General features: G+C 53.0%; 1 protein-coding gene across 1 annotated transcript in view; it reads left to right on the plus strand.

Moving 5' to 3' along the window:
* The first annotated feature begins 2,986 nt into the window (after positions 1 to 2,986).
* Positions 2,987 to 22,098, plus strand: part of HS3ST3A1 (heparan sulfate-glucosamine 3-sulfotransferase 3A1) — a 33,708-nt gene continuing 14,596 nt past the window's right edge. The window contains exon 1 of the mRNA XM_027898075.1: positions 2,987 to 3,546. Within this exon, the coding sequence (XP_027753876.1) occupies positions 2,987 to 3,546 (560 nt within the window). The remainder of the gene's footprint in view (positions 3,547 to 22,098) is intronic.

Below are 22,098 nucleotides of genomic sequence, written 5' to 3' on the forward strand. Positions count from 1 at the left end.
AAAAAAAAAAAAAAAAAAAGAGGCTGCGCTAAAAACGGTAAGCCAGTTGAGCAAGAGGCTGAGTAAAATGAAAAGCACCTTTCGCTCCAAGCTCTAAGACATTAAAAATACCCTCTAAGTTATCCCTGAGAAGGGTTATTTTTGCAGCAGGGCTGAAACAGATAAAGAAGTGTAAGTTCTCAGCCCTGGATGCCATGACGTCAGCCACATAATTTTTCTGGCTTTATAGTACATTGTTCATCAAATGGTCTTCGTAGCGGGAGAAACTCTTCCAAAAATAAGGCCCAAACCCGTCTGCTAAGAAAGAATCTCAGATTTGCAGCTGTACTAACAGAGCCCACAGCAATGTGAGGTACAGAGGGGTGAAATTATGCACTATTCCGTGTACTGCCCTTTCTAAGGTGTAAGACACCTTCCTTCTCTGAGAGCTCTTGTTGACTGTGGAGTCTCTGGTCCCTTTTCAGCCCCAGAAGGAAGAAATGATGAGTCAGGGTCTGAAAAAAAAATCACAAGTTTGCCTTAAATATCGTGGGGCTGTTTTAAATAGAGATATATTTAGCTTATTGCTTTCTAGACACCAAAACTTTTTAAATAGGCTCTGGTCACATTTTCCCTAGGCAACTAGTGACTTTTTAAAGGAAAGCTGAGATTCTTACTGATGTTTCCAGGAAAAAAAGCTGCAAACAGGAGTCCTGTGATACAAGCCCAGCAGATACACACTCCACACTCTTTCACACCGATTTCACTTCTCTTTTCCCTTTTTTTTCTCCGTTTGGAAGGACCATTTATTCAAACAGAAAATGTAGCATTGTTTTAAGTGTCTGGGAAAAAAAAAAGAAAGTATCATAATAACCAGCATAAAGAAGTCAAACCACTTTGCATTGATCGTGCTCCTTCTGCAGGGCCCACTCCAAAGCCCATTGATGTCAGCAAAGTCTTTTCATTGACTTCAATGAGCTGGATCAGAGCACAGATTTATAAAGGCATTTAGGTTCCTAATGATGTAAGTAGTTGCCTAGAGGTGTTGGGGGCCTAACCTGCTTATAGCCTTTTGTAAAACACACCAGGCATCTACTTACATGTTGGAGCATTGAAATACCTGAAATGCTACAATATCTTGAAGTCACCAAACACAACGGAGCTGGAATCACACTCACTAATTTTAGATAAAGTGATCTGGCTGCGTTGCAGCTGGGGTGGGTATGGGTTTGGAAATTCATATATTCAAGATAAGTTTCTTTTCTTAGAGAGGAAAAATGCCACAAAGTTGGGAGAAGATCTAATAGAATAATTCATTGCAAATAACATTTGTTATTAATTTTGGCCTGTTTACTATTTGGAAACACATTTTTATTAGGCAGCCAGCTCTGCAGATGGCTGATTATAATTCATTGCAATTTTTCCTCTCCTTTTCATTCAATAATTTGTGGATACACCAGCTTTATTTCCAAGCAGTTGAAGTTTAATTCCTCAGCTAGGTCCACACCAAACAGCAGGAAAAAAAAAAAAAAAAAAGATCTAAGTCAAGTGTTTCATGTGCAAGTTTGTTTAAAAATTCTATAATCTATGACAAACATTTCAAATTAAAAGGGCATTCCCACAGGCAATGAAATAATGAAGCCCTTAGAATCAGGCAGCCGAGGCATGAAGCTGAGAGCTATTTCCACATTTTATGTACTCTCAAAGGAGAAGAGCAAATTCCGAGAGCAACATCGTGTTGTGTTTGTAGATATTTCTTACCAACTGCGGGCCAGACTCTGCAGCCAGCCTGGGGGCAGCTCGTGCAAGAGAGCAGGGAAAAGGCTGATTTCAGGTCTTTCTGTGCTGTGTTCAGCACAGAGCTCGGCGTGGCTGTTGGCTGTGATACCACAACTCTGTTCTTACACCCTTGTCGGTGGTTTCACTGGGTTTAACAGGGACTGTTCCTCCCTGTGAAGGTGTTTGTGTCTGGAAGGGTGAATGTGATCGCTGGGCAAATCAGGATTTTGTTCTCAAGTCCGGCGGGATTGAGGAGGGGGGGAGTTAAAAAAATCCATAGACAGGTGGACAAAGCACGATCAGAGCGACACCGGGGTCTCATCACACAGCACTCGCCGGACGGAAAAGTCCTGTGGACTTCGGCTGCCAAAAGAGCCCGTCCTTGGGCAGCGGGATCTCCCGCTGGGGCTGGAAAGCGGATAGCACCGAGGGAAAAGCTAACCCAGATCTCCTCTGTGTCCTACGGGACATCCCTGCACGCCCTGGGACAGCCTCCCGAGGGGCTCCCTCATCCCTCTACCCTCCGCGACAGCCTCTAGGGCATCTCTGCACCCCCCGGGACAGACTCAGGGACATTCCCGCATCCTTCTCCTCTCGGGACATCCACCGGAGCACCCCCGCACCCCTCGGGACAGGCTCAGGGATATTCCCGCATCCTTCTACCCCCGGGACAGCCTCCCAGCCGCCCCCGCATCTCCCGGGAGAGCTTCCAGAGCATCCCCGCACCCCTTGGGACAATCTCCCGGACACCCGCGTTTTCCCCCACAAGGGCTCGGCAGCGCCTTCCCCGCGGGGTCCGCCCCCCCAGCGCTGCCGGGGCCGGTCCGGGGGCGGCTCTGCCCCCCGCCCCCGCCGCGCCATTGGCCCCGCCGCCCTCCCCGCTCCGCCCCGCGCCCGGCGATGTCTCCGCCGAAGTTTTTCCGCGGCGGGCGCCGCACGTGGGAGCCCCGCGCCGAGCCCCGGTCCCGCATCCCCCTCCAGCCCCCGGAGCGGCAGCGGGGGCGGCTCCGCTCTCCCCCCCAAACCCGCCCCTGCACCCCTCCTTCCTCCCCCTCACCCCCCCTGCGGGGGGATGCCCCCCTGAAGCGCGGCCGCGGCGGGTCCCCCGCGCCGGGGATGCGGCAGCGCGCAGCCCCCCGGCCCCGCGGAGCGCAGCGCGGAGGGGCCGCGCCGGGGGGCGGCCGCGGAGCATGGCCAGGGCCCGGCCCGGCCGCCGCCTCGGGGTAGCATGGCCGTGAGCGCGGCGGCCCCCCCCGCCGCCGAGCCGCTGCCCCGCAGCATCTTCAAGAAGTTCCTGGTGATGCTCTGCTCCCTGCTCATGTCCCTCTACGTCTTCTACTGCCTGGCCGACCGCTGCCAGACGCTGCCCGGGCCCATCATCGCCGCGGGCGCCGCCTCGGAGGAGGAGGAGGGCGGCGGCGGAGGGTTGCTGGGGGGCTCGGCCGAGCTGCCCCCCTGGCAGGCGGCGGCGGCGCGGCGCAAGCGGCTCCTGCAGCGGCTGAAGCAGCGGCGGCGAAGGCAGGAGGCGGCGCCGGGCGCGGAGGTGCCGGGCGGGGGCGGCGGCAGCCGGGCCGGCGGCTCGGGCGGCGGGGGAGGCACGGCCGGCACCCTGACCCTGCTGCTGGGCGAGGGCAGCAAGCGGCTGCCGCAGGCCATCATCATCGGCGTCAAGAAAGGGGGGACGCGGGCGCTGCTGGAGTTCCTGCGGGTGCACCCCGACGTGCGCGCCGTGGGCGCAGAGCCCCACTTCTTCGACCGCAACTACGAGCGGGGACTCGCCTGGTACAGGTACGGGACGGGGATGGGGATGGGGATGGGGATGGGGACGGGGATGGGGCCGGGGATGGCGATGGGGCCGTGGCCGAGCCGGCAGTGCCCCCCGCTGGCCGCCCGGACCCGCCGCCCACCCGCGGCTCCCGGACCTGCAGCCCTGTACCCGCTCCGCAAAAGCCCCGCCGATCCTTTTCTCATCCCCCGATCCTCCCCGCCTCGCCCCCACCCTCATCTCCCCTGCTCGTTTCCCAATTCCTCGGGCCCTCTTCTCCCCCCACCAGCCCCTCGCTCCACCCGTTCTCCCGTTCCCGCTCCCCGCATCCCCCTCCCGGCTCTCCGCCTCCCCATCCCTGAATTCCCCGGCTCTCCTCTCCCTGTCCAGCGCACCCCGAGCCCTCCCGCCCCATGCAGGGTCCCTCCGGGGGTGCCCCGCTGCAGCCCGGGGGTGGATCCGGCACACAATGGGAAGAGCAGTGGGTGCCCCATGGCCCTGGGAATGCACAGGGATGCTGAGGCAGAGGTAACCTCCTCTCCCCGCGAAGAGCACGGGCCCCCCAACATCTTGCTGCTCCCGTACTTTGCTCAGGGCAGGGGAGGCTTTACAAAACCTGTGGCTCACCCTGACTCCCAGCCGAGCCGCCCCGCAGCCCCGGCTGCCTCCCCTTGCAAACCATCGCATCGTCACCTCCCACAACCCCCAGCCCAGCGATGCAGCCGTTGGAAGCCCCTTTCCTGTAGTCAGTGTGGAGAAAAAAAAAAACCTGTTTCCCATGTAAATATTTCAGCGTCCCAATAATGAGTAACCAAAAATGCCAGTTCCAGGAGCGTGACCCCACGCGCTCACCTTGCCCGAGAAACGATCAAAAAGGTAGACGGGGTTCGGCTTTCAGTGAATTTGTGTTGCCTTAAACAAAATAAAAGGCGCCCCTTTTGGAACGAGCCAGTAAATGTTAAAGCCAAAAAGGTTCTCACTGATGTTGTTTAGATGTTTTCCTTGTGTGTTTTAAAGCTAACAGAGCGGCGTCTCCTGGCAGATTCCTATGGAAGGGATTGGTTGGGGTGGGGGCGACACTGCTCTTTCTCGGAGTGTGCCTGTGTTTTGTGGCTTTCTTGAATGAACAAGCGAAAAGGAGAGGGCTTCGAGTACCCCTGGAGCTTGTTTCACTTTGGTGTTAAGCCCAGCTATTATCAGAGAGGAGATGATGATTTTGGCTCAGCTTGTGGTGACGGTATTGAAATGTGGAGTAGGATAGTACTGACAGTCCGAGTGTTTATATAAAGCCTTAACACGTGGAAGGGATGAGCTACCCTGTGTATCCGCCGGTGTCAGGAACACGACGGGTTTCTGCAGGCAGCAGAGTGTGGGTTCTCAGAGAAGGAAGATTTCCTTTCGTGTGGGCTGAAGCTGTCTACAGAATTATATTTTTAGTCTGTGCTTATCCGATTTCCACATGCTGACCCTGTAGCAGAAAGGAAACGTTAAAAACGAATCTGAGAAACCTCAAGAACTCTAATCAAGTCTTGACTTTGAAAAATAAACACATGGCTGTGGGGTGGCATCTACTGCAATTTATGGTGGATATGCAGAAAAGCTCATTTATCAAAGATGCTCTCGAAGCCTTGAGGAGCAGATGGCAGTGGGATAGACCCGCTTCTGGAAGCAGTCCCTGAGCGAGGAGTGCAGACCTAGACAGAGGAGGAGCCACAGGCATTTAGGGCATAGTACAGCCCTTGGTGTAGGGGATTTAATTTTCCAGAGGTTTGGTCTTGCTCTTGCAGCTCTTACTCACTGGAGGTGCTGTCCCGAGCGCTCTTTGTGTAATCATTATGTTTTAGCAGTTGGCACATGAGCTGCAGTTTGTTTGTTCTGGTATTTGATGTACTGAGTTTCATCTTTTTTTCTTTCTTTTTTTTTTTTTTTTCCTTTTTTATTAGCCCTGTGGAGGCTGAGGTACAGTGAATTCTTTGTATGGGATTATTCCTTTGAGACCTAATCTTGCTGGCTTTGCTTGTATGAGTAATCTTTACTAACACACGGGGTCCCGGCGCGGTGGCAGAGCTGCAGTGTCAGCCCGCTGCTCACCAGTGACCAGCCTGTTAGAAATACTCACTTAAAAAACTCCCCGTGTCTCTCCACGGATCTGCTGTGATCTTTGGTGAGGGTTCAGAGCCGGGGAAATGGCCAGATGTTTGCCAGGGGTCCCGATTCCTTATCTTTGGCATCAGAGGCTTAGGTTTCACGAGCGCTGCTGTTTCCCAGCGGTCAGACTAAACAGCATCGTTACAAGGTGTAAACACTCGGGTTTGCTTTCAGCGCCCGCAGGAAGCAGAGAGGAGAGAGCCCTGTCCCAGGGAACAAAAACCTGGTGGCTGTGGCAGCGACTCAGGCTTGTGGCTTGGAAGATCCAGCCACCCTTTGCAGCTGAAGCTGATGTCACCAGAGCGTGGAGATGGGCTGTGTCAAGGATGCCACACCGGGACCATGGCAAGGGTGACTGCAGGGTTTTGGGCATGAGGGGGACCACGTTTCCTCCTGGAAACAAAAGAGCAGCTCCAGCAGCAGCTGCTGTGAGGATGGAGAAAGTGGCTGAGCTGTGGCTGCAGCAGGAGGGTGATGGTCCTGGAGCAGCTGGTCAGGTGGTGGTACCTGTGGGGTAGCGGCTCGTGAGGCACAGGCTTGGTGACAGCAAGTGGTGTCACCTCTTGGGGTGCCACACAGTGCATGGAAGCACTATCCATTAAATCAGATGGAATAACGGCTCGGCTCTTCCAGCCCTGGGTGAGGGGCAGCTGTGCTGCCGAGAGGCTGACTTTGTAAACACCATCTGAGGGGTTTGATTTGGCGAGTGGGACACCTCCGTGGGTGCCTCCGTGTGTGGGTTGAATGTCAAGGGGAGATTTGAGTGCCGAAAGGAGCTCTCTCTGGTTTGGGATTGTGAGTCCCCTCTCCATACAGGGACAAAAGGAGGGAGGGGGCAGCCCACAATGCTCGCATTGACTTCAGCGCCGAGATCGCTGCTGCAGCCCTGAACAAGGCTATTGAGCTGACAGAGTTCAATAGCAGGTGAGCACGGGCTTTAATAGAGTTCAACTGCCATCCCCCACCCCAGCACGGCTGCACAGCCTGGGGAAAACTCCCAAGAACAGGGGCTGAGCCAGTCATGTAAAAGAAATGTCTGGATTAAAAGAAAATATCTGTGTTTGCGGGTGATACTGTGAATCTGGCTGGTTCCCTCTGATCCTTTGTTAGTCTCGCGCTGATTGAGCTGCCTGTTGGAATGTCATTATACTGTCAGTCACCCCGGGAACGTTTATTTCGTATGTTTTAATCTCCCTGCCTCTGAAGCACCGATGCCAATTTCACTAGAGCGAAGCCAAGCTAATGTCATTAGATCACACTCGATCCAGGGGAAGATGAAAGATGATTCAAAGTTACTCCGGCAGGTTGGGAGTTTAAGTATCGCTCCTCCCTGATGCTTCCAGAGCTGGGGAGTTCTGGCTCCTAATTAATGTCCCCTTGGGATTTTTCTCCAAGGCTTTCTTTTTTTTTTTTCTTTTTTTTTTTTCTTGCTTCTTTGTAATCTAGGCAGGCACTGATGTTTCCGAGTCAAAGGGAACAGAGAACATCTCAGTTCCTGAAGAGTTCTGGGATGGAGGGAAGGAGGTTTGTTGGGAGGGGATGTGCTTACAGCAGCTGCGAGCAGCTGCATCCCTCCTTGTGCCATCTCCCATCCTCTGTGCCTCAAGTCAGGGTGAAATCAGAGCTGGGGATGGAGGAGCTGGGCCACTCCTGCAGCAACGGATGGCCTGGAGGTCCCGGGAGTTTGAGGTCACCATAATTCAGCAGCACAGTCTGTGAGTGCTGTGTAAGCATGGGAAGGAGGGTGGGAGTGCGGGCATGGCAAGCAGGAGTCTGTGGATGATGCCAGGGGGGATGTCAGGGCACTGAGTACAACTTGTGGAAGGTGGAGCAGGACCAGGTGGCCACTGGGAGGAAAGACCTTGTCAAAGCCCCTCGCCTAAGGGAAGTGCTGTAGCAGTAGTTGCCTTTAAGTGATCATCTCCCGACCTTTCCCAGCCACCCTTGCTGCCTCTGCAGGGACCACCAGGTCTTTGACTGTGTTCAGGGTGTGCTCAGCCCAGAACGTGGCTTGTGCCATTGGACATCGAGTCTGAGCCAGTTTGGGTTTTTCACTCCCTGTTTGTGTGCACTCCTGCCCGTAGGAACGTCTGGTTTAGCAGCACCTTCTCCTTGTCCTGGGAACATCTCATCTCCCAAACACATCTGAATTACTAATAGCTTCAAGTGCAGCCTGCAGCAGTTTCTCTGCAAATTGCAGCCTTGGACAGCCACACGCTAGAGAGGATCAAGGCCCTTGTTTATTTATTAGCTGTGTAATCAGACACCTCCCATACTGAGCTCACAGGGCCAGGTGCTGTATAAAAAGGGAACAAAAGGTGGTCTTGGCCCCAAAGTGCAGGTAATTCACTGTAAACAACAGGTGGAGAGGGGCTGAGCCTGGCACAGGCAGAGAGTGCGTGCCTTGGTTGGGTGGTGTGGGTCTCCTGGGCAAGGAGACATTGGAGATGGAGGATGAGGTGGGTTTATGGGTGATTGAAGGGATGTCTCTTTGCTGGGTAAGAGCAAGGGGGAGAAGGATAAAAATGCTGATGAGATCAGGGTTGGGGTCATTGAGACTGTGTAAGACAATAACTGGTTGTGGTGCTCGTGTGCTTTGCCACTGCCTTTGTGTGTGATCTGGGCTTGGACACTCCAAGGTACATCAGCAAAGACCTGAAATAGTTTGCAGGTTGACTGGGGAGATGCCCTGGCCTGCCTCAGTTTGCCCATCTGTAAAGTGGGAGGGAAGTCACTGCCCTGTGCTGCAGGGGTGGAACAGCAGCGTTGTGGCTCTGTGGCACTTCTCTCCAACACAGAGGGGAGGAGGTACATGGAATCTGAGCTTGTTGGGCTATGCTCTGGGTTAAATAACAACCAAAGCAGGTGAACCCCACCAGAGATGCTGGCAGGGGTCCTGCAGCCTCGGTATGGGTTTGGCTGGCTGTCCTCCCACTGCAAGGTGGAGTGGACACCTGATGGATGGACCATCCAGGGATGGCACTGTCCAGGCACACGCTCCTCACAAGATCTACCTGCAAAGACTTGGGGCTGGGCTTTTCCCCCCTCTTACTTCTTAAAAATACTCCAAAGGAGTTATTATTTCTGTTGATTCTTTTGAGCATTTTGCATCTCTCTGCATCACTTCTGTTTTCTGTTAATGGAGAAATTTGAATCCAGGGTTTGGGTCTGTTTCTAATGACGGAATGAGGTCCTGAGTTGGCATATTTGGAGAAGTCAACCACATTTTCATCAGAAGGCAGCAAAATAAGTACTTGGGATTTTACTGGACTCTTCTCTCCAGATCCTGGGGTCGGCACAGGGGTATGCCAGGAAGGTTCAGAAGTCAACAGGCCCATCCTCCTCTTCAGTACTGCTTCACACCCCAGTCCCTGGAGGGGATCAGCACCTTCCCCATCCACCACAAGGCTCTGCCTGAGCCTGGGGTGCTGGGAAATGGGGCTCCCCTGGCCCTGCCTGCTGGTGCTGAGAGCAATCATGAAAATATGGCCTCGACTGTCCAAGATGTTGTCAGTAAAATTCCCAGAGCCGGCTCTTGTGGAAAGCAGCACAAAGCTCCAGCTGGCTGGGGCAGGAGCCCATTTATGGCAAAAATTGGGATACACTTGAGAGAAGCAGCTTAAACCACCAGTCCCCCTTTAAGGCTGGATTTTGTGAATCCTCACCTATGCATGTAAGCCTGTCCTGCTGCCAGGCTTTACTGCCTTTGGGGGTGAGGGGCTCCTGGGAGTCATTATATGGAGTCTGGGGTCCAGGGCCATGCTCTGGCCACACCATCACTACCAGTATGTCAGTTCAACACAGCCCAGCTAGGATTTCACCCCGACCTTTTGAAGTCTATAATAAGAGCAGTCAGGTCTGGGGAGGGGGAAGGGAGCTGGTGCCTTTCCAAAGAGTTCAGAGCAAACAACAAGTGATCAGAAAACCTGAGAATAACCCCCCATCAGCCCCCTCCCCGACTCAGTCATTGAAACTCCTGAGCTGCTAATTGTGCTTTTCCCCTGGAGAATCCCGAGGTAACCCAAACTGCTTTTGCAGGGAAGCAGCAGAGGCTGGTGAGGGGCAGCAGGGGAGGGTGTTGTGGCCATAAATCTTGGCAAATTCTCTTTATGTGCAGGTATTATGGGAGGGAGGTGGATTAGGTTGCAGTTAAAGTTGTGTAGCTGGAGTTGGATACCGGGGTCTTACCCTGTTCACGAAGCCCCATGTGGGGCAGTGGGGGTGTTCATTCAGGGTCTGGGGACATCCCAGGGAGCGTGACAGTGGCTGGTGGCTTTGCCTATCTCCTACATAACCCACCACCCCCCAGGAAATTCATTTTTTGATGGCTTGGAGTTAAACATGTTGAGCTCCAAACTGTGCCCACCTGAGCCCTGTGACCGCCGAGGGGTGCGTGAGCAGGACGGTGCCCGCAGTGAGAATATAAATAGAGTTGCTCGAGGAGGTGAATTATTCTTGGCATTTCCTTCACCAAATGATGTGATTCTGCAGGAGGGAAATCTTTCAGCGAAAGAAATCGCCGGTTCCCTTCGTGCATGGCAAGATCATCCTTCTTGCTTCCTGGAAGTGAGGAGATTCATTACGTGCTCTTTCTGTTGCAACACCATCTGTTGCAGGGACATAAAGATCCCTGCTCAAACTCCCCCAGGCTCGAGGCTGCTGCCGAGTACGTCTCTGGTGGGAGATGGAGGAGAAACTTCCCATCACTGCCCCGGGGGAGCTCTGGAAGCCTCGTGTGGTTGTTTTCCCCACGGCCGAGCAGCTGTGCCCAAGCGTCGCGTAAGAAAATCCCACGGGGGCAATCCCAGGCATCTGGACACCTTGCTTGCACCAATCCCTGCAGTTTGTGGATGCCAGCACAGCAGCTTCAGCGGGATCCTGCCTGGCTTCCAACTGTGGGAGATGGAGCAGCTTCCCCTGTTCCAGTTGTACCCATTGACTCCAGTTCCTGTTGGCTGGAAACTGGGATGTGAACAGTCAGGTCAGGTCTGACCACAGCTGCCCTTCCCACACTCCCTGGGGAGGGATGTTCAGGTTCAACCACAAGCTGGCTATTTATTTATTAATTTTTATATCTCTCTCTTTAGTGGGGTTGTTTTTTTGCTGAAAATTCCAAAAAGCCAGGCTGATTTTTTTTTTTTCTGCCAGTCCCCATTGGAACAGGGCTCCCTCCCACAGCCCATGCCCTCTGGGGAAGCCTTTTATGGAAAATTATCAAATCCAGTGGTTTTGTTTTCCATGTTTATCCCTGGTTTATGTGGGTCTGTGTGCTCACATCTGCAGCTTTGGGCTCTCAGTGTTGAGTTTTGTCATTATTGTTGGTGGTGTAGCATTGAGCATCTTTTGATATTATTTAAACACTCTTGCACTGTTTGAACTGGACTGTTTGGAAAGCCCAATCTGAGAGAAATCCCCAAGTATTGGCACGTTCCAGCTCAGTAAAACAAGTGAGGAAAAGTGGATTTCCCACCTGGGGGAAGCTCTGTGTCCTGACCCCTCCAGTGCAAGGTTAGCAAGTGAAAGGCAGGGGATGCAGTACCCAGGAGAGGGGTTGTGCAGGGAGCAAAGGATGTGCCTGGCTCAGCTGAGACCCCCTAAAACATGCTCCAGATCAGTGACCCCACGCTGCTGATGTGCTTCAAGCCTTCGTAATGTCCAGCAGCTGGGCATGCTGCATTCCCCATTTTGCATTTGGAGTTTGCCTCCATAGTTGTTCCCTTGGTTGGCAGTTTGCTCCTTAAATCCCTTTGGTCTCCAGCTGGACTCTCAGATTGAGCCTTGCCAAGTTTTGTTTAAGCCTCAGTGAGAAGCTGTTTTGGAGAACTCTGGTTCTCCTGGTGCAGCAAGGCACAGCTTTCCCCTGCCCCTGGGCAACTTGTGCCCATGGTCCCCAGGCCTGGATGGGGGAGCAGAGGGTTATCCTGGGTGCAGTTGTTGTTGTGTCATTAACACACTGTGATCTGCACAGGCAGAACTGGTGATGGCAGAAGTGGGGGAGATCTCCCTCCTCTGAGGCACAAGTGCTGGGTCAGAGGCCTTATCTGTGGTGTTCCTCACTTCCCAAAACCTCCCTGGTAGGAGATGTTGGCAGAGCCAGGGCACAGCTGTGGGTCTGGCAGATGGTCCCCGGGTTAGTGCCGTGCCATGGCCATCAGCAGCATTGGTGGAACGTTGGATGCTCCACTCTGCCAGGGGGGAAACAGACAGCAAAGCACCCAGAGCCCGTGGGCAAGATTGAGCATATGGGACCTCTTGTCCTGTACCTCCAGCTGCTGCTGCTCTCCTCTGACTGTGGCAGGAAGGGAGGTTGGCTGGTACAAGCATCAGGTCTGGGTGATGAGCATGTGCTGAGCTTCACCAGCCATAGCCCCCAGGTGCTGCTCTGCAAGGACTGCTGCAGGATGCCCCTCAACCTGCTCCTGCTGCTGAAGGTCAGGAAAATTTCCCCTGACTCCTCTCACCAGGGTTGAGGGTGCTAATCCCCCTGTCTGGGCTAACTTCCAGCTCAGGTAATTCTAGTCTCTGCCCCTAAAAAAATAACTCTGCCGTTTCAGCTGGCTCCAATCATCTTTGTTCCCTGTCCACAGACCTGCTGGGCACTGTGCTGCTGGCACAGACCCACCACAGAGCTCAAGGTGGTTGGCTTTTGATGGCTGGGAAGTGGTTGTTTGTGAAAGATAATTTGGGGTTTTTTTTCTCTGTGCAAAAGCTGCATGTCCCAGCAAGGCATAAAGCGAATGTTGTGCAATAACCCCGCCCCCCTTGCACTGCTGAACTCTGCTGTGTGAATACGAGTATTTGCCCATCAGTGTTTGCCTGGTGTTCAGCAGTCTTGTACCTGTGTGACAAAGGTTGTTAGTGCCCTTCATCGTGTCTAAAGGAGGAGGAAAACACAAAAGGCAAATCTCACTGCCTGCAGCAAGCAGAGCACAGGCAGTGAGTGACATGCAGAGCCGGGCCAGAGGAGTGTGGTTTGGGGTTGACAGCTGGTGCAGACACCTCCTGTGCGGGGCTTGGGAAGCCTTGGCTTCTGGGTGTTGTTTCCACCAACACCTGGCTGCCCTGTGTGCCCTGTCCCAGCCAGCTTCCCCAGCAGGGCAGGGCCACGTGGAGGAAGAGGAGGAGGAAGATGCTGAGCACAGGCACGTGTGCACTCTGCACCGTGGTCTGGGTAATCTGGATATAAACGTCCATCAAACCCTTGCTCCCCATCAGCTCTAGTGCTGAAGAGCCTGGATGTGTGTGAACTGTGTCAGTTCAAAGAAAAGAAAGATTTATCATTTACAGGCTGGTGAGAGCTGGGTAAGCACAGCTGAACTTCCTGAAGCCTCCCTTCAGATTTATGGGCTTCCAGGATAGCTGAGGCTGCTCCTCTGTGCCACGGCAGCAGGGTTGGCAGTGACCTGTGGGCTGGGCTGCTGCAGCCCCGCCAGGACCAACATTTGCTTTGCAAACATTTGGAGTGGTTTGAAGTCCAACTGCTGCCCTGGCTCTTCACTCCTGCCCATCTGCTGGAGGGTTTTGCTGCCTGGATGGAGGGCACGAGCCCCACTCCTCTGCCCTGTGCAAACTTGGCTGGGTTTAAGGGCTGACTTTCTGAGCGAGCACAAAAAGACCCAGCCCAGGGGTGGGTGTGAATGGCTGGGAGACAATACATGTCCCATGGGAATGCTGCGTCACCTGGTCCCACTCCCTGTGGCAGGAGTTCCGTTTCACAGCGAAGAGGTGAAGGTATGAAAGCCCAGACATTAAACAGACCAAACAAGACATTTCTTGCCCAGCTGCTCGGTTGGACCTTGGGCCAGAGGTGGGATTTTGTTGTGCACCTGCAGTGAGTGACAGGAGAGCTGAGCTCCTGGGGACATCATGGCCCGGACAGCACATGCTGCCCTCTCTTGTGTCATCCAGGGCAGTTTAAACCCAGCCAGCTTTGCAGCCAGGGAGCACCAGGATGTCCCTCCAGCATCGCCCTCACTGGGCTGTGTTTGCTCCATCCACAGGCAGATGCAGAAGATGCCCAGAGGGTTGGATACGGAGTCACAACAAGTTGAAATCTTGTTCCCGCATTCCCGGGGTGTGATCCCTGCTCAGCCCAGCCCAGGCACCAGACCCAGGGCAGAGGTGCTCAGCCCCAGAGCCGCCTTCGTAACAAAGTCATGGTGCTGCTCTGCCTACTCCTGGCCCTGCCACCCTCCCTCCCAGCACCAGCAAAGCCTCTGGAAGAGCCTGCAGAAGAACTTAGCAGGACACAGAGGCAGTTAGCCCGGGAGGCTCCGGAGGGGCTGAGCTGGGGAGGGGCTGCCCCGCCTGACCCAGATGCCTCGCACAGCAGTTAATTGAGTTTGACCATGTGCATTGCCCCGGGTCGGGGTCAGCACAGCCTGCCCAGGCACTGGGGCTGCTCTGTTTGCTGTGGCACAGGTTGAGCTCTGCCCTCCCCACCCTGGGGGGGTCGTGGCCCTCTCTGTCACACCCTGGGGACCCGCTGCCCCCACGGTGTGAGGGAGCTCGGAGCGCTGGGTTTCGAGTTTACAGCTTCATCTGCTCCCTGCTTCCTAATTGCACTTGAGTTGTTTGGCCGAGTGACAGCGAACTGCCGGTTTGCAGCTGATGCCTGGATGTGCCTGGTGCTCCCATCCCTGCAGCCTGGCTGGTCAGGGCGCTTTGTGAGAGCAAAATCCAGCATTTGTTTCCCTCCCCTCCAAGCCTGCCCCAAAACAGAGGTGGGAGGAAGAACTTGGTGCTGCCTCTGCCAGGCCGTGTGGTGAGGCAGCAGCTCACTGGACCCTCCGGAGCCAGGCACCAGCATCACCCACAATTTCCTGCTACAGGAGAAGCCATGTGCTTGATTTACCCACTGGGATCCACCACCTTTCCCAAGAAAGATGCAAACACCTCCGGATCCTTTGGTATGTGAGAAATATGCTATCACAGCACTGGAATTTTAAATTATTATCACTTTTTGGACAATATAATCATCTCCCCAGTACCTGCTCCTGCTGTTCTCTCAGCTATGTCCCAGCCCCACTCTCATTCAGAAGCTGCCTGGGCTTGGTCACATAATAGCCCTGGGAAGGTAGATGGGAAAGGCATCAGGGGTGGTGACTGCAGAGGCGAGGAAGGAATTTGGGTGTGTTTCCTCTGGAGTAAACCTGGCTTAAAATTGTGAGTGACTCTGGATTTTATTAAAGCCCTGAAAGCAGCGCTTGGTTTTGTTGGTCAAATCGAGCAGCCCAGTAAAAGCTGCTGTGAGCCCACACCCACATGAAGAAGCCCAAGGTGGGGTGACCTGCAGGGCTGTGCTCAACCCTGGCTGCTCCTTGGGGGCTTTCTTGGCCATCGCCCCTCTGGGGACATGTGGGGGTGAGGGGGGTGGAGGAGTCTGGACCCAAACTGGAGCCCACTGGGTGTTCCAGCATGGCAGGACAAGCATCCTGCTTCTCCCTTCCATCCCTGGGAGATTCTGCAGAATAGCCTGTGGTCAGCCCAGGGCAGGTGCCCTGGTGGGTCTGGCCTCTGGTAGTGACCACCTTGTTGCCGGGAGCCAACTCTAGCAGAAATTCCCCTTTTCCTTACACATCTCCAGGATAATGCCAGATTTATCAGACCAGTGAGATATGCACCAGCAGCTGAGCCAGCTCTCGTGGGAGTCTGTCTGTCTGTCTGGGAGGGCTGTGCTCTTGCCTGGCTGCTGCTGCTGGGATTGCCCGATGTCGGGAATGCATTTAGGGGTTGTTTGACCTCTTGGTTTCCAAACGTGATCAGCCAGGGGGTCCAGGGGAAGCTCTGTCCTGGCTGTTCTCCCAGGCCAGGCATTAAATGCACAGCACAGCCTGGGAAGGGAAGTGCAGTGTTCACTGAAAGCCCCCCTGTGGTGTCCTCAGGGAGGGGGCACCTGCCACACCTCCTGAGATGGTCCCACTGCTGCCCTGACCAACCTTGCCCGACCAGCTCCAAGCCCAGAGCCATAAAACAGATTCCAGCAGGATCCTGGGCACGAGGAGAAGGGAGAGAGCTGGGTGCTCTCACACCCTCCTCTCCTTGCAGGCAGCAGGCACATCCCTTGCTCTGGGACTCAGGGGGGAAGGAGTCAGGAGGGAGCTTTGGGCGGTGATTAATGGCCTCAGCCGTGGCAGGGCCATGGGTCAAAGAGGCCCAATAATTTCCTGGTGATATTCCTGCTGGAGGGGGCGATAAGCCAATGTGGCAGATACAGATCCATCTGCCCCCCCAGCTTTGGAGCAAAGCAAGAGCAGGACAATGGGGATGCTCACTGAGCCCTGCTCACACTCTCCACAGAAGGACTCAGAGACACAAGCCCGTGGGTCACCCCAACATTGCTGACTCAGGCGTGGCCCCCCCTCAGCAGAGATTTCCAGGAATGCCGTCCTTACCATCCCCTGCCAGACAAATCATAGCCATCATATGGTTAGGGAAAAATTGGATTTGCCTTGTAATCTAATCAATGTTAAATAACAGTAATTCTGACTCCGAGCTCCCTGTTTAAAGTGCTGTTGGTCTCTGGGGTTCGTTGGAGTTATTTAATCTAATGAAATCCCCATTACTGTCTCATGAGGGGGTACCACGGGGATGTCTGAAGGAAAGCAATGGTTAAAGAATTGGCAGTCAGGGCCAAATATCCAGGGGGGGAAAGGGGCTGAGTGCAGGAACTTGAAGGTTTTATCTGGCAGTGACCCAGAGCTCTTTGGCTGCATCGTTCTCACGGTGACTGTCATTGCTCAAGGCGTGGTGGGGGTGAGCACATGTCCAAGTTACTCCCATCACCTTCCCTGAGCAGCCTGGATCACACACTGTCCCTTTTCCTGGCCCAAACAGGAGTTAAGGTTTTTAACCCCTCTCAGTGCTCCATCCTGCAGCGCATTTGCTTGTGCTGCCTGCAGTGTGCTGCTCTCGGTGCTGCCTCTCCCTGTGCTCGTCCCAGCTGTGTTGTCTAGTGGATTTTTATGGAGTCACAGGATGTTTTGGGTTGGAAGAACCTTACAGACCCTCTCATTCCAACCCCCTGCCATGGGCAGGGACTCCTTCCACTGGACCAGCTTGATTAATGCCCCATCCAACCTGGCCTTGAACACTGACAGGTATTTCAAATGTTTTCCCCAAAACCTGCTGTGATTTTTTTTTTCCTTTTGCATTAAGCACTTTTCCCTAACCTCCTTTTTAGAGGGAGATAGGACCTGCTCCAGGTCACATTTCCCATGCTGGCTTTGTGACAATCCCTGGGCCCCCAGTCGATTACATCACGACAGAGCCCTATCGAGCCGGTTGCTTTCCTACACGCTGAGCTCATTGTGTTCAAATATCTTGGAATTCCATCAGCAGCAGGCAGGGACTCTGCTGCTGTCAAATACCAGCACAGCTGCATCCCGTGTACCGGGAGAGTGTTCCTTCCCCTGAAGCGTGTGCTCCAGTTTCCCATTATTATTTCTTTAATAAGACTGATACTTTGTACATCGCTCATTTGCTGCTAAAATTAGAGTTATTAGAGCAATAAGTAACAATTACCTTCGGAGCAGGGTGGAGTAGAAGCCCAGTGGGATGCTACGCCAAAGGAGGGGGAATCAAACCCGCCTTTTGGGAGCAAATGCCCTTGACCTGCAGCATCTCACTGGAATAGCTTCATGGGGACAGCTGGAATAGCTGTCAGGGGTGCCCAGCATCCTCTGGAGGAAGGATTGCACCCATGGGTGTTGGGAGAGGACACATCTGGCTTGATGTTTGTGGATGATGGGGATTGTGGCTCTGCACATGCTGCTGAGTTATCTCAGGACATCCTCTGAGCATCCTGTCCCCAAGGAGATACTGTGTTCCTCGAAAACCATCTCCATGCTGCAAAGAAAAAAAAAATAAAAAAGGAACATGCCTGGTAATCTAATCATGTAAAGTGCTCCTAAAATCACATCTGTGCTGCACAGCAGCGTGCCAGAGGCCTCTGAAGGAGCAGTGAGAATTAGGTGCAGAGAGATAGGGCAAAGCAGGGATTTCTGGAGTGGGGGGGGAGGCCAAGACGTACCAGGGGACCAGTGTGAGAACCCCTCTGTGACCACAGCCTGGCCAGCACTGCAGGACACCAGCCCTCACCCTCAGAGGGGTGACACTCCATCCCCGGTGCACGGATGAGCCCCGGCACAGGTCCCCTCAGCAGCGTGGGATCACGGGAGATGCCCCACGTGCTAAGCAGTGCCCCACATGCTAACAAGGAGCCCAGGAGCCAGCCCTGGCGAGGGACAGTCCCCACGGGCCGCTCCTCAGCGCCAGCCGGGATGTCTGTGCTCATTATGCACGTCCCTTTCATGCCACCTTCATTATTCGCGTGCTATCCAGTGTCATTAAGATATCAAGTTCATTTAGGTACATCCACATTGGCAGTTTAATTATGTCTGGGTACTACTCTGTATTTTATTCATGGACTATCTGGGGGCGGTTGTCAAACACAAGACCAGGAGATAAAGGTTCGGTGGCTGCAGAATGCTAATGTCCTGCTGGTTCCCTTTTGACAAATACACATGCCAGTTATTACCAAACTGATTATTTCATTCATTAACACCACATACATCAGCTCCCTTCACCCAGTATTATTGTATACATTCATCTTTTCATAAACAATTACCTGACACGGTTGGGAAAGGCAAGTACTGGGGAATTAATGCTGTGCTGGGAAGTTCCTGGCGTGGGTTAGTAACAAGGTGCTGGGGAGGGGGGGGGGTGGTGTGGGATGCCCTGTTAGTGTGATGGCTTCATTAATCAAATTAGGGACAATAGCGTGTCACATGTGTGCCATGTTTCCCAACAATGCTGAACCCGTCTGCTTTGTGCCGGGGGGCTCAGCGGATGGGGCTCCCTGTCCAGTTTGTGGTGGTGGGAGGGGTGTGAAATGAAAGCCAGGGGACCCAGTGGGAAGGCTTGGAAAGCAGCCTGACCGTGATCTGTGTTTCTATTATTATTATTATTTTGTTGTTATAATTACCATGAGGAACAGTTGCACAAAAACAGACTCTTTGTTTATTTTTCTGCCTTTTTTTCCAGCTTCCTCATATTGCTTTCCCCGAGCTGGAACCCTCCGCAGTAGGATTAGAAGTGGTGGTAGGGATGATTTAGGACACCGTGAACATGTAACGAGTGGGGGAACAAAACCCCCTCGTGAGTCTTCTTTCTACAGTTTTTAACTGTAAAAGGCTGGTGATGGAGGAAAAAAAAGGTATGGGGAAATGTTAAGAGTAACCAAAGAAATAAGGGATTCCTGCAGCTTTCTTAGAGATAGTAGTGGAATCCACTGGGGAGGACCAGGAATGCTGTTCACCCAGCTGGAGATCACTCACAGCCTGGACCTGCCAGGAGCAGCATCCTCCAGCACATGCTGTCCAGCATAAACCCCTGTGGAGGGAATCAGACCTGGAGCCACTCTCAGTGACTCCCTTGAACACACAGCTCACACGGTTTCAGTATTGGGTTGGTCCCTTATTTATTTCTTTAAATAGTTTGTACCCTCAACTGTTTCCACTGGCAAACTTGCTCCCTCCAACACCGAGAAGGAGCAGCTGTGAGAGGCCACCAACACAGCCAGAATCAATTCAGCTTTTCACTCAAGCAGACACTCTCAGAAAGTAATGCTTCAGGGGTCACACTGCTGCACTGCTCCAGCACAGGATTTGCAAACTAAATAAAGGATCTGAGTGATCTCTAAGTGCCCAACTCCCTTAGGCCCCTTTGGAGAAAGCCCCACTGGAATGACTAAGAAGCTTTCACTGTGTGTTTGCAGAAGCATTAATGTTCCTTGCTATCTCCACAAGTCTCTTTGATCACACTGCAAAGTCGTCATCTCAGGGGTCCTGTCTGGGCTTTCCAAAGGGGCTTAAGAGAAGAAATCTCACTGCTCCTTGTGAGACCTGGGCTCCCAGGACACAGAATCCCTTCCCAAAGCCCTCCATGGCTCTCCATGCTGCAATGGAGAGATCACAGCATGCCAAGGGTGCCACTGGTGCTGCTCACCCTCCAAGGTGAGCCCCCACCACAGGGTGATGGCCAACTGTTGACATGGCCCATGGTGTCAGCGTGGATTTGAAATCCCTGCTGCTGTAAAGAGTACCAGTGTGGGCTTAGCCAGTTCTTCCTGCATTTTTTTCCGTGTTCCCAGGGGAGCATGATGACAGAGGGAACACACTCAAGCTGGGTTTTCTCCTCTTTGGGGATGCTGAGAAATGAAGGGCAAAGGAGGGTTGATCTTGCTAAGCAGGGTAGCCCTGGAGAAGGAGAGGCTGGGGGTCATCTTCAGGAGCTGATCTGAAACCCCAGCCCATGCCAGTGTAGTGCTGAGTGAGGAAGAAGAATATTTATTGACCCAGATCCAAATGACTCAAATTGACTCATGAAGCTGAGGTCACTAATTGTGTTGTGTTTTTTTTCATCCATTCATTTTCTGGAGAGGACTTTTTTTCACCTCTTTTTCTTTTTTTTTTCCCCCATTATTGAGCTGTATTCACTCCTAACAACCTTGATGTCATGCTGATGTCCAAGCCAGAGCCTCCACATCCCCCCCCAGCCTCCCCCTGTGCAGCGTGGTGAAGGTGAGCATGGTACAAACCTACAGCCCAGGCAGACCTGTATCATTTACTCATGAAATTTAGATCTGCTATCAACTAAAACTTCCTGAAATATGTCAGATGACTCCGATGCCAGGCTAGACAGTGATGCATTCCCTGGAACTGCTGAGCACAGGAAAGAGCTCTTGATGCACGACCTTGTGAGCAGTGGCTGAACTCCCTGCGCAGACTGCGGGGCCGGAGGGACCTGTGCTCTGTGCAGCTCCTCCAGCAACAGCCCTTGCCTTGCCCACAGCTTGCAAATTAGGCCAGGAAGAATCTTTTTAAGCTTTCTATTTTCTGGAGACTTTTGCCCTCTTTGCACTTGACTGCTTTGCTCCAGGAATGAAAGTAGGGAGCCCTTTCCCAACCATTAAAGTTTCATTTAGCAAAAGGACGAAGAATTGGCACGGGAAGGATGAAGAATCACTGCAAGGGGAAACTTGTGTGACTCTATATATTTTAGATCATAGCCTGAGGTCAGGCTCCCTTTTTTGTAATACAGATGGAGGATTTTTTGGCCTTGCAGCAGGAGGAAATGTGTAGTGATATATAAAGAAGGCACTTCTCAGCATAATTTAAGGCACAACCTCTGTTCTCAACAGTGAGGTCCTTTGAGGTGTCTGGGTCTTTCATAAACCTCTCTCACACACACACCACACACATCCCCCATCTCCAGCAGTATATTTCACAGCAATTTCTTAAACTTTATAATAGTCTCTGTTAGGACACCATAACCATATCCCGGGGGACGGATCCTCTGTGCTCCCAACAAACCCCAGCAGCTGGTCCATTAACCTGCAGGGTCACAAGGATGTCCAGAACTCTTTGAGCGTGGCCATGCAGCCCGTGGGGTCCCAGCCTGCTGCATCCACTGCCCATTTCCAATATTATTTCCCTACCTCCAACTTCAGCTGCTTTAATTTAGCTGCTTTAGTCCCTGCACTCACTATAGTGGTCCTGATTTTTGGTCTCTGAGACCTGGTGGGATTTCTCCTTCTCCAGAGGGAAAGAGGATGGAAGAACAGTGATTTTTCCCAGATCACCTCCATTTTGTGGTTTTTCTATGCCCTTCCAATCTCTGGCCAACATTTTGTCCCCCTTTCACGTTGCCTGCAGCTTCTCACCCACCACCCCCCTCTCCAGCTCCAGGTCCCATCCCAGCTCCTCTCCCATTTTTTTCCTCTTCTCCCATGGGCAGAACACGTGTATTGTACTGAGTGCATGGCTGAAGGTGCTCCTGTGCTTGTGCCTAAGAAAAATGAGGCAGACATGGAAAACAAGCAAATCACATTATATGTTGCAGGCAATAATGCAGCTCCCAGGGGACAGAGATAATACAGTGAGAGACAAAGGAACAATAGACTTTGCTGGCCTGAGTGCTCACTTGATTGTGGCTTTTCTGGAATTATTCCTGGCTTCCTCTGTGTGAGTGGTGAATGGAGCCTCAGAGCTGATAGGGGATCAGGATGCTTTCAGGAGCTGTGCTGGGGATGTGCCTCATTCCATAAAGGAGCCCTTGGCCTACACACTCTTCTCAGGGGTGGTGCTTGATCCACACAGGAACCCCCAGCACCAGGGACGGGGATTATTTTCAAGCTGGATGTGATTTTTGTGGCTTGGGAATACAAGACACTCTAAGAGGGACTTTGTCCAGAAAATTGTGTTGATTTGGGATCCCATTTCATGGTGGGGCAAGTGTGCCATTAGCAGTGGGAGGGAACCATTGGAGATTCCTGAGTTTGGGATGCAGAAAGAGGCATCGGGATGAAGGCACTGACATCAACCACATGGTTCCCTTCCCTTCCCTTCCCTTCCCTTCCCTTCCCT

Source organism: Empidonax traillii, unplaced genomic scaffold (genome assembly GCF_003031625.1).
Source record: "Empidonax traillii isolate 1590-97213 ecotype Southwest subspecies unplaced genomic scaffold, ASM303162v1 scaffold577:size403777, whole genome shotgun sequence".
NCBI lineage: Eukaryota > Metazoa > Chordata > Aves > Passeriformes > Tyrannidae > Empidonax > Empidonax traillii.